Below are 13175 nucleotides of genomic sequence, written 5' to 3' on the forward strand. Positions count from 1 at the left end.
ATAATCTGTTTCCCAGAAATTAAAGGAAGACAAGTTTGATTATATCAATATTTCTATTGTGTGGATTAATGTATCAAGTAATGTTTTCCTAGTGAAAATGAAAAGAAACATACAGAGGCCTTCAGTACCGAACAGCACTTCTGACTGTGACACTGCAGAAGATATCCAAATCTAGTTCAATACAGAAATCCCTCATACTGATCCTCCAAACACAATTAATCCAACAGAAAAGAACCCACCTTCGCCTTTTTCAAAACCATCCTCCCCATTCTTCTAGGCAATTAAAGCTGTGGATGTGTAACATTTCCAATTGATTAGCTGTTAGTCACAATAACGGAAGCCTTACCCTGCTGGGCTGGAGTCTCGGCCGGCTGAGAGGCTGCCTGCAAGCCTGGCTCAGAAGCAGAGGAGTCTCCCAGCACAGAGGTTAGAGGAGTCTCCACAGAGGCAGGGGCAGCTGCAGAGGGAGAAGGGAGAACACTAGGCTGTGGAGGAGGTCCTGGGGTAGGAGGGAACGCTGCTGGTGCCTGGGCAGGACCTGGTGGGAGTGCAGGAGGGAGTGGAGGTGCAGGTGGTCCCAAGACAATGCCCTGTTGGGCTGGAGTCTCGGCCAGCTGAGAGACTGCCTGCAAGCCTGGCTCAGAAGAAGAGGCTCCCAGCACAGAATTTAAAGGAGTCTCCACAGAGGCAGGGGCAGCTGCAGAGGGAGAAGGGAGAACACTAGGCTTGGATGAGGGAGTTGAGGCAACAGGGGTGCTTGGAGGAGGAGAGGCTTGAGATCCACAGTGTGAGAGTGGTGCGAGGGAAGGCGGTGGCAGCGCTGCTGGCCCTGAGGTAGGCGGTGGAGACACTGGACACGTGACAGAGTCGAGCAGCCCGCTGGGGGCCGCTGGTGATGGAGGCCTCTGGGGCACAGGAGAAGAAACACAACCGGGGAGGACAGGCCTTGGACCAGTAGCTCTGCCTGGGGGGCTGCTAATCATTACTGGAGGAGACGGAGGGAGGGGCGAGAAACTGGAAGTAGACCAGGCACAGGGCTTCGTAGCTGGAGGTTGAGGAGAGGGTGTGTTCACAGGAGAAGAAGGTCGAGAGTTTTTGTTCAGAGGACGAGGAACTGTAGCATAATGGGGAAGAACAGGGTGGAAGGCTGAACCTAGAGATGTTGCAAAACGTGTCGCGGAGTGTCGAAGTGGTGGTGTAGGGGGTGTGGAAGTGGGTGGCAAAGCGGTCACTACAGCGTAATCAGGAGTGGCCTCTGACACTGGAGCTGAGATGACTTTAGCATATGATGGAGGAGGTGCTGAAGGAGGCTGGCAACTGGCATACTCAGGAAGTGGAGCATGATACAGGGAGCTGTCGGAGGATGGAGCTGGACAGGGGTGGAAAGCAGCGGCGAAAGGCAGGATAAAAAAGGAGAGAGAAAAAGGGAGCTAGTAAAGCCACAAAACCAGCATTCAGACAAAATGTACAAATGTAGACTACAGTTAGTACCAGAGAATAAGCACATGGGCAAATAACTAATTTCACCCCAAAATGTCTTAACTTATAAACACATTTTGAGATCCAAAAGAGGACAAGTTTTCTTTTACTCTAACAAGTTGACTGATAAATTAAACTGATTAGCTTATTCTTTACAGCAAAAATATCGTAGTCTTAATTTTCATTATTTCGTCCACTAAAAGGACATTAACATTACATGAATAAGACCACAAAGAAGAGTAAGATTAGTTGTTTTCTTTTTAAATAATAAAGAGAGAAACTAGCAAAAAGTTTATCATAAAGGGCTAGAACCCCCCAAATTCAATGTTTATTTGTGGAAAAGTTTTGTTTCGTTGGCTATAACCCCAGAAAACAATTAGGCAATCAAAAGCAAATGAATGAACTCAAAGAACAAACCAATCAACCAGTATTTAATCAACCCATGTTGAAAGTTTAGATATAGGCCATATGGAATAAAATAATAATTCTTAAATCCTATAATAAATGTTAATTTTAATGAATGTCAAAATACCTCAAATTTTCAGTCTTATCTTAACCCTTATGTCTTTCAGTAAAATTCCATCAGATTTAGTAATTTTTACTAATTTTCCACAATATTTGCATATATTTAAATTACTAGTCAGCTCTAGAGAGGACACTTTTTAACCTACTGTTTTTAATTCCTCGTTCAAAAACTTTAGAATACAATCAAACAAATTTCTGGAATGCTACGGTATTCAAGACAATTTAAGCACTCTCAGAAGGGAAATATATTCCAAATTCATCTAATATAAAAATTTCCCATAAAAACACACTTACACTTTATAGCCAATTTATAGGGAGTTAGAAGAATTAGAATGCCAGAATAAAAATTTAAGTCTCCAAGCAATAAAAGCAATAGAAATAAATAGAAATAAAAAGAAATAAAATAAAATAAAAATAAAATAAAAATAGAAATAAAAAGAAAATGTTAAAGTAGCAAGAGCCAAATATTTGTTCTAATTTCAAATTGTATTGCTTAATCCCAAGCACCTCAAATGTGCAATATTCCTTCTAATACACGAATACACAAAATGCCATCGCCATCCAAGCTCAGACATCAGGAACACGGAACAATCTGTAAACTTCTTACCGGCATTTGACATTCTTCGCTCTCGCTCCCATTCCAGCTGCTCCCTTTCTAGCTGCTCTTGCCGCTCTCTTTCTTGCCTTTCCCGGTCCAGTCTCTCCAGCCTCTCCCGCTCTTGTCTCTCCCGCTCCAGACGATCCTGACGTTCCCTTTCTTGTCTCTCTCTCTCCAGCTGCTCCTGTTCTAGTCGCTCCCTCTCCAGCCTTTCCCTTTCTAACCTCTCCCTTTCCAATCTCTCCCTTTCCATTCTTTCTCTCTCCAGCCTTTCCCGCTCCAGCTCCTTTTGTCGTTGCTGTTCTTGTAGTTGCCTGAAATTAAGAAATTAAAAATATGCAACTGTGGCTACTCACCATTAAAAACCCATTCTTTTCACAATGAACCTATGAGAACCTTATTTCTGATTTAAATACAAAGCAGTGTAGACCATGCAATCAACATCTCTCTTTCCACGTGAAGGAAGACTACGTTAGATAGAGATGGCTTATGTTTCATACGAATGAAAATAATTTCTCTTATTAGGATCATTTTGGGCTGCTTCAGCACATTACACTAATGTCTCATTTTATTCTGTACTTTTCATGAATAAAGTGCTGCAAATAAATGAATAACTGAACATACCACTTTAATGACCAAGACATTATTTCAATCATTTAATGGAAATATCTCTAAATTGTAATTACCTCCCTAAAACAACATCAAATTTTTACTGTATAAATTATATTTTATCATTTTAGAAAATGCAATGGCTAGTCACAGCACTAGCTCAATAAATGTTTGGTGAATGGAAAAAAAAACAGACTTAAGAAGAAATAAACTTTAAATCATATTAAGTCTCATATCCAGAGGTCAGTATAATTAACATTTTGGCATTCACACTTCCAGACTTTTCCTCATGTCAAAATATGCATATAAACCTTAAAAACCAAATAAATTAGAATATGTCCCTACCACTCTGAAATCTGTTTTCTTCTCTCCCACTTAATATATTGTAAAAGGTATTCTAAGGCACTAAGTACAGTTTTGCACCTTTACTTTTCCTGACTGAGTAGTATTCCATTGTTTAGGTGTCCATAGTTTAAGCAGTCTCCTATGGTACTATATAAGTTTGCCTAATACTATTACTGATACTACAATAAACATTTATCTTCATGTATCTTTGAACCGTTTTCTACCTGCTTCTTAAGGATCATCACCAGAGGCACACAGATATGCTAAATGAAAAGATACAAATATCAAATATCATTTTTGACACACGGTTCCAAATTGTCTTCAGGAACAGAAGCCCAACAGTATATGAGAATGCCCACTTTCCTTTCCCCTCACTAATACTGAACACCACCATTGCTTTTAATCTTTGCTAATATGACTGATATCATATAACAATTTTCATTTATTTGATTACTTCTGAGGTTAAGTACTTTGCAATCTGTTTACTGATTTTTGTGTTAGTATTAACTGCACATGTTCTTTGACCAGTTTTCTCTTGGGATAGTTAATATTCCATATTCATTTGAAAGAGTTCTTTTCTATGTTAAAAATAATAACCCTTTGCCACACGTTAGTCATATGCATTAACTTTTGTTATGGTTTTTTTTATGTCTGATTTTTAAAGTTTTGTTTTGTAATATGGCTTTTAATTTTACCTAGAAAATCTAGTAATATTATTCCTTTATGTGATCTGCTTTTGATATCCTTCTTAGGCAGTCCTGTCCCACAGCAAGATTATATAATTATTAACACTTTATTTTCATACTTTTATTTTTTACAATAAAATCCTTAGCTCATATGAAACTCATCTTGGGCTTGACATGTGAAGTAGTGACCTACATCACAGCACCTTTTATCGAATAGTTTATAGACCTAATTTAAGATGCCACCTTTACATGTGTTGACTGTTACTGAAGTTCCAGAATGTTTTGGAGCATAGATCTATTTTGTCTGGCGTGGCACCAGTATCTTGATGCTTTGACATCTGATGTATACTTTAATATTTAGTAGGGTGCAGCCATCCTTATTACTCTCCTTTTAGAGTTTTTCTAGGTGATTCTCAGATATTTAACTCTTTCTAGCTAAATTTTAGTATCACTTTGTTAAATTTACCCTTTCTGCCAAGACCTATGCTCTCAATTCTATTAACGTTTCATTAAATTTGAAGATCAGCTAGAAAAACATTCACATCTTTTTATCTAAGAAAGTATAGAATGTCTCAGTATTTACTCAATTAAAAATCTTCTTCAACTCTAGGACTTCAAATGATGACTACAAAAATCTCTTTGTGATTCTATTACAAACCTGCAAAAGCCTCCTGGATGTGGCTCTGTAACAGTTTGCTTTTTACCTTTCATATATAATGTAACAGAGCATGAAAATGTCTTCAAGCATCCACCTGGACTTAAACAATTATCTTGCTATAAAAATTAACTCGCCCTGGGGACCTCCCTGGTGGCGCAGTGGTTAAGAATCCGCCTGCCAATGCGGGGGACATGGGTTCGAGCCCTGGTCCGGGAAGATCCCACATGCCGCGGAGCAACTAAGCCCGTGTGCCACAACTACTGAGCCTGTGTTTTAGAGCCCGCGTGCCACCACTGCTGAGGTGCACACGCCTAGAGCCTGTGCTCCACAAGAAGAGAAGCCACTGCAAGAGAGGCCAGCGCACCGCAACAAAGAGTAGCCCCCGCTCAATGCAACTAGAGAAAGCCCGCGCACAGCAACAAAGACCCAATGCAGCCAATAAATAAATTAATTAATTTAAAAAATTAACTCGCCTGAAGATTTAAAAAAAGTTACTCATCTTATGCATAAAATATTTCACAGCATTGTGGGGAAGATTAAATGAGATAATACTGCGACAGCTCTTTACTAAGTACCTGAAGCATAAGAACTCAATAAATGTGAGCTATAGTAATATTTATTTGGAGGTTTCAAACTGAGACTTTCCCTGGACTGGCTAATAAACTGGCTGGATTCTGACTGGAGGCTGAGCTTCATGACAGAATGCGCGTGCTGCCCTTTGCTCCTCCCAACACTACGAATAAGCCAGTAAGACCTTTCCAGAAATCCCTCCCCTTCATGGTTCCTGAACTGACTATAAAACAAAGGAAAAGCCCAATCCCACTCCTGGGACAACAACACAAAGCTTCTCTCTGGACAGATCATCGTACTTCATCAGTGCAAGAGGAAAACAGAAGACACCTACGGTAGTGCTGATTATGGGCTGGCCACAAAGTTCGCTTGGGTTTCTCTGTAAGATGTTACCGAAAAACCCAAATGAACTTTTTGGCCAAGCCAACAGTTGCTTAAAATACTGACAACTAAATAATAAAATCTGATTTTACGGTACAGTACTGACTTCATTATACCATTTGATAAATTAGGGGTCAAAGTTTCTGAGGGATAACAATATCACTGTAGGGATGAGGGCAAGAAATTAGGTATATTCAGAAGAATGTTTTTAATAATAAACTAGACGAAGTTATTATTAATGAATAAATAAACTCAGCTAGGGCTTATATTCCATTTGAAATACACAACATGCACCAAAAAATAAGAGCACGTGAAATGTAATAATCCAGAAGACAAAAGATATACCCATATTATTCTAATTAGAATATATTTGAAAACAGAAGCTAAGGGGAAGTATTTAACTTTTAATGTAGCTGCACCAAGATCTATGATTAAAAAATCCAATTTATTAGGTCCTGTTACATTCCTGTGCCACCTCTTTCATTTTATTTTATCAAAATAATACAAGCACATAGTTTTTTAATGTTTTATATACAATCTCTGCTCATAAAATACAAGCTAATTTCTAAAGTTTTCAAAATCTTTCCCCAACCTGGTCCTGTGTTCATAAGTGAAATAGTTGAAAAAGACAGGAAACATGACAATGAAGAAAATACAGAATCTTCAAATCCATAAGATGTCCTCTAAGGACTGGTGCAAGCACATAGTTTTTAAGTTTGTAAGAAAAAAATAGCAACTCATTGTTCCAACCCTGCCACCCCAGTTTCCAACACATCAGAGATAATTACTATCAATTCTTTTGGCTGTTTCTTTAGATATGTCAATTCTTTTGATTATTTTAACTTTATACATGTCTACTGGCTTTTAAGGTATCTCTTGTAACTCCCTCACCACATACAGGCTTTTCCCAATATAGTCATGGGAGAATACCGATTTCTGGTTAAATCAATATTCAGACTTTACATTATTAATATGATAATGTAAACACTGTTCACAGCTGAACCACACAGTACTCTAAGACTACATCTCATTTCTTATCCAAGTTCTTAGTTTTTTCACCCCCAAGTTAATGGCTGCTTCTCTAGACCATATAATGCTTTTAACACAAAAAGTAAGCTTAAAGCACAAGTAGAAGGCCAGGTACGAGTAAAGTGAAGCTGAAAGAATTATTAAATAACAGCATTTACAACTAGGGTGTCCTGACTTAAAAGACTGTTCCACACGTCATAATACTCTGGGTTTTCAGTCTATAAATAAAGGCGTGTCTACTGATGTAGGGAAAGAGCACAGTGCCAGAGAGATCTCCCAAGTTCATTGACAGATGACTGAAGTAGGCAGTTCATACAGCTGTAGGAGAGTCTGATGACTGTGTATTTTCTTGATTTGAAAGAAAGGTGCAAGAAAGGAAGCTGTTCAAAGTCTCTATCTAATTTTTAGCCTGTTTACTGAAAAGAAGCACATCTAAACATATTTCCCAAAGCTGTGTGTCAAACAGAAAATCTCAGGCTTACAAATCTTTAGTGGAATGAATAATTCCACCTAAATTGGATGGTATATATAAATCTTCTGACTTTCATGTTTTGACTTCTAAAGCAAGACATCTGTATATCTTTTTAGGGGGACAGTTTCCAAATGTATAAATTCTGCTTTTCTTAGAACACCACTGCCAACTCACATACTGGAAACGCACATGACTATTCTTCCTAGAGTTCTGTCTACAAATGACTGTTTCCATCTGAAGATTTTTTCAAAGTACAAGGGCCCTAATTCTGAATTATGGAAAAATTCTGGAAGACTAATTTTTCTTTTAAGTTAGGATATGCATTTTACAATAATTTGAAACCTTCTGAGAAAATATATTTTTTCAGAAAAAAATATAGTGCAAATGAATCGTAGCAACCAAGAGCATTTTTTAAATATCAGGAAAAATTTTTCCCACCACCAAAATACCAATTGAATTTCTCACCCAAAAGAGCTATCCCTCAAATGCAAAGAGATTCACGACGCACCAGCCAACAATGAGATTAATAGCTTTTTTATATATTTGAACACATATTTAGTTTATCTTAACTCCAAGACTTACTTTTCTTAAAGCAAGCAAAACCTATGTAACAAAAATTTGAAACACATTTCATTCAGTCTTATGTATAACAAAAAAATAGTGTTAGGTAAATGAAGAGTGATTTACATTTGACATAATGAAGTAGGAGAGCAGATTAGGAAAAATGTTCCGGGCTGATAACATTTAGTAACACTAATGCTACCGACATCTGTCAGAAAATAAAACTGCATAAATAAAATGTGGGCATTTCACTTCTCTATCAGTAAACAAATGAAAAATGGATAAAACTAAACAAAATAATTAAGTTTTAATATTACAAAGCTCCTGAGACAAGAGACAATACTTACAAGAGAAGGCGGTCGACTCTTGGTCCATCCTGCCTCTGAAGGCTAATCGGAGGGCTGTACATTCTCATTGTTCCAACTCCCTGCTTCTGTGCTGGGGTTATTATTCCCCTTTTATAACTTTCAGGCAATAGTGGTGATTTGCAAACTATTTATAGATATTAACTACATTAAGTTCCATGTTGAGACTGACACAGGACTGACTCATGTTTCTTAGAATATGTTTTCTCATCACAGTCAGCCAAGGAAGCCAAATTAATAATGAGTAAGAACCAAAAACTGATATTAACAAATGTTACACAACATATGAACAGAAAAAACTACACTATCATCGTGTTACTATAGTAAAAGTATTGGACTAATAAGATTTAACATCTAAAGTAAACATTTATCAACTCAATTTTATCCTCATTAAAATTTAAAAATTAAACTTGTAAAATACATAGTTTAAAAGGTCAAAGTGTTACAAAGTTTATAACAAAACACTAATCCTCTTCTCAACCCTTACCACTTCTGATTTCTCTCCCCAGAAGCAACTACTTTCAACACTTTGATACTTATCTCACGTTTCTAACTAAATACATTAATCTGTTTAGAACTAATACTTCTTAGTCTTTGAGATTTAGAAGTTACCTACTGACTTCATACTACACAAATGATTTAATTCCTACACCCTCTAACCCCCTAAAATCTTTCCTTCTTCATTCTCCCAATAAAATCGTGACAGTACTTTGGATACATCAGCATCCATCTAACTTACTCATGGCTGACAATATTTACTTTCCAAGAACAATCCCTGTCTTAACCCTGGTGTTAACAAATGGCTACCTTTTACATTTGATTCTTTTTCTCTATAACGACCCCTAACTCTCCATCAGAACTGTAAACCCTCTCAATAGGGTCAAGTATATCAGGTGATCTATTTTTTGTTTGCTTGTTGTTTTCCTTTCCCCCCAGAAACTTTTGGTCCATCCTGCCTCTGAAGGTTAACTGTAGGGCTATACACTTTCAACGCTCCAACTCCCCACTTCGGTGCTGGGATTATTATTCCCCTTTTATAACTTTCAGACCTGCTGGGTCCCTAGGTTTTGCTTTCGCCTTAGTCAAGCTGGGAATTCCCTTATCTCTTTCCTACACAGGATTCCTTGTTTCCTGGTTCCTCCCATGGTATCATCATTCTTTGTGTACTCTCTCATTTTAATAGAATACATCTTCCAGTAGCTTCCTAGGAAACTGTGCAGAGGAGGAAATTTTAGATTGGAAGTAACTTCTCAGGAATTTGAAGCTCCCCCCACTTTTTAAAATCTTCTATTCTAATACTCTAGAATTCCAGTGATATGCCTTGGTGGTAGATCTTTTCATGTTTTCCTACTTATTGGGCTGGACACTTGGTGAATCTTTTCAATCTGGACCAGGGGACCTGGCAAACTACAGTCCATGGCCCAAATCTGGCCACACCCATCATTTCCACATTGTCTATGGCAAAGCTACAAAGGAAGAGCTGAACAAATGTCAGAGATACCTCGTGGTCCACGAAGTCTAAGACCTTAACCGTCTGGCCCTTTTCAGAAAATGTCGGCACCTCTGACCACAATCAAGTCACTGACTTCCAGGAAATTTTCTTATATTATTTATTTCCAGATTCCATTTCCTCACATTTTTTGTTTTGTCTCCCTAAAATTCCTAATATTTAGATGTTGGACCTCCTAATCTCATCTTCTTTTATTTTTTTTCCTCATATACTATCTCTATCTTTTACAGCTATTTTCAGGGCAATTTCCTCAACCTTATTTCTCAAACCTCCTAGTATTAAAATTAATGCTTTAAAAAAAATTCTAAGTACATTTTCTTACACTCTGATTCTTTTAAAATAACTACAAACATTTGCTTTATGAATAAAATATATTCTTAGCTCTCTGAAGCTATTATAGTATTTTTTAGGTTTTCTTCTGTTCCCTGTTATTACATGTTTCTTCCAATTTCAATTTTTTCTGTTTGTTTTGATCTGTCTTCATGTTATAAAAGTTGTCCTTGGGGCTTCCCTGGTGGTGCAGTGGTTGGGAGTCCGCCTGCCGATGCAGGGGATACGGGTTCGTGCCCCGGTCCGGGAGGATCCCACATGCCGCGGAGCGGCTGGGCCATGGCCGCTGGGCCTGCGCGTCCGGGGCCTGTGCCCCGCAACGGGAGAGGCCACGACGGGGAGAGGCCCGCGAACAGCAAAAAAAAAAAAAAAAAAAAAAAAAAAAAAAAAAAGTTGTCCTTAAAGGTATGATGATCCTTGGCTGTCCATTCACGTTTATAAGTGGTACTAAAGCTGATCAGAAGTCCTTAAATAAATGATTTTCAATGGGAGGGACCTTGGGTGTCAATATCTTTGTCTCTTCTCTTGGCCGAGCCAAGTTTCCGGAGGAGGACTCTTCGAGTTCCTTACCTGAGTTCTACAGGTCTGGCTGCCAATGACTGGGAGCTGAGCAAAGGAAAGAGCCCAAGTTGTCTGACTTTCACTCATCTCTCTTCAGTATGGCCTCTCACCCACACCTTCACAGCTGTGCCTCCTATACCTCAGGCTTTAACAGGAGTCAGCAAACCTCCTGAAAAGGGCCAGAGAGTATCTCTGGCCATATTCTTTTTTCTTTCTTTTTAAAAAAACAACTCTGCAAAAATGTACAAGCCCTCCTTAGCTCTCAGCTATGCAAAAACAGTCTACAGGGCTGGACTTGGCCAGTGAGCTATAATTTGCCAACTCCTAGCCTACACTGCTATGCTGTCCAAAACGGTAGCTATTAGCTGTATGCTGCAATTGAGCACTTCAAATGCTCCTAGGTTTAATTGGGATATGCTTTTAATATAAAAGCACATACCAGATTTTGGAACACATACCAGATTTTTCATACCTAGTATGAAAAAAAAGAGTGTAAAACATCCCTAAAATTTTGTTTCAATTACCTATTGAAATAATATTTTAGATGTAGAGAGTTAAATATACTCATAAAATTAATCTCACTTGTTTCTTTAAAATTTTCAAAAATGTGGTCACTAGAAGACTTTAAAATGACATGTAGTTTGCATTACATTTCCATTGAACAGCACTGGTCTAGAGCATCGCTAGAAGATAATAAATCTCTAGTCTCCTGTTTGGGTGTTGTGGGGAAAATCTGGGTAGCTAAACCCTCCTTATAAAGACTTACCTAACCCTCCTACGTGTAGCATTATGAAACGGCTTGCCACTGAGAGGCACCACAGCAACTCAACCCTTCTCTTCTCTGTCCTGGCTTAGTTTAGCTTTTGCTGGTCGACTAAGCTAGTTACCACCTGTATTAGTTTTTGTGATTGTCATAATAAAGAACCATACGCTAGGTGGCTTAAAACAACGGAAATTTATTCTCTCAGTATGGGAGGTGACAAATCTGAAATCAAGGTGTTGGCAGTGTTGGTTCCTTCTAAGGCCTCTAAGGAAGAATATGTTCCATGCTTTGCTCTTCCTTCTCAGGAAGGCTGGTAATTCTTGGTATTCCTTGGCTTGTAGAAGTATCACTATACTCTCTGCCTCCATCTTTACATGGTGTTCTCTCTGTGTCTTCACATGGCCATCCTGCTTCTGTAACTTTCTCCTCTTCTTATAAGGACATCAGTAGTGTTGGATAAAGGGGTCCATCTCACTCCAGTATGACCTCATCTTAACTAACAACTCTATATTTCCAAAAGGTTACATTTTGAGGTAGTGGAGATTAGAATATATCTTTCTTTTCTCTTCTTTTCTTTTTTTTCCTTTGGCCGTGCCATGCGGCATGCGGGACCTTAGTTCTCCGACCAGGGATCAAACCCATGCCCCCTGCATTGGGAGTGTGGAGTCTTAACCACTGGACCACCAGGGAAGTCCCAGGACTTCTTCAAGTATCTTTCTTGGGAGACACTATTCAATCCGTAATACCACTCATCAACAAAATTTTAGAAACCAGAAAGTAGACGGCCATTTCTTGTCTTCACAATGTACAACTGATGTCCCTAAAGTGCAACTGATGTTCCTCAAAGTGCAATGGACAGTCCCAAACAAAACCAGATTCTAAATATGTTGTTAAATTTTTCTTTAAGCAATTCATTTCCTTTTTGTAACAGTCAGAAGCCAAGAAAAATAACTTGAAGAATAAGACTTTTTAGCTATTGATTAAAATAATCCATTTATAATTTATGGTTCTGAGCAAAAACCCTATCAAGTTTGTTATGCACACCACACATACACATGCACACATATTACCCAAGGAGCACACTACTCACATCATTTTCCTCCTACCCCATCCATTATTATTAGCTCATCAAATACAAATCATTTACCAGTCTTCAAAAATCAATGACTGATACCCAGTAACAGCTTACCTAAGAGTAGTAACAGAAATGTAACGTTTATTATAATATGAACTTGATACTGAAAATATAACTACTAAAATTGCAGGTGAATGTTATGATGCAAATTAATATTCTCTTCTACTACATTTTCCAGTAATGGCGTAGAAAGATCCAGTTAAATAGCCAAAGTAACAGGATAAAGTTATTCAACTTATGAAATAAAAGTTGTCCCAAGGGTATTTTATCATGCCTCTGAAAATAAAATCAAGCACAAGAAAATTTATTTTTATATAAATAACTACCCAAAATAAATTTTGAAAATATAATTTCTGTTGGGAACCAAACGTCTCACTAGAGTGTGCTGTATACCCCTCTGCCACTGTGTTTTTTAATCTACAAAACGAGATCCAGCCATGCACAGCTGCTGGCTGAGATAAAGTGAAGACCAGCACTAACTGTCTATATAAAATTTAACGATATTTTTGGGTTTTGTAGTACCTTTTCCCAAGTATCTTTCAACCATAAGCAAAAACAGATTGTTTGGCATGTAGGTCAAAAGAAAATGGCATATACT

The 13175-nt window shown here is 38.0% G+C and overlaps 1 protein-coding gene across 7 annotated transcripts in view; it reads right to left on the reverse strand.

Moving 5' to 3' along the window:
* ENAH (ENAH actin regulator) overlaps positions 1-13175 on the reverse strand; it is a 157968-nt gene that overhangs the window by 20553 nt on the left and 124240 nt on the right. For 5 of the 7 annotated variants that reach the window (XM_024130631.3, XM_024130633.3, XM_028488374.2 and 2 more), the window contains 2 exons: positions 2612-2916; positions 347-457 (listed from right to left, as the gene is read on the reverse strand). In XM_024130631.3, the coding sequence (XP_023986399.1) occupies positions 347-457; positions 2612-2916 (416 nt within the window). The remainder of the gene's footprint in view (positions 1-346; positions 458-2611; positions 2917-13175) is intronic. The other 2 variants (XM_024130635.3, XM_024130637.3) reach the window with 1 other exon arrangement.

This window comes from Physeter macrocephalus, chromosome 4 (assembly GCF_002837175.3).
Source record: "Physeter macrocephalus isolate SW-GA chromosome 4, ASM283717v5, whole genome shotgun sequence".
NCBI lineage: Eukaryota > Metazoa > Chordata > Mammalia > Artiodactyla > Physeteridae > Physeter > Physeter macrocephalus.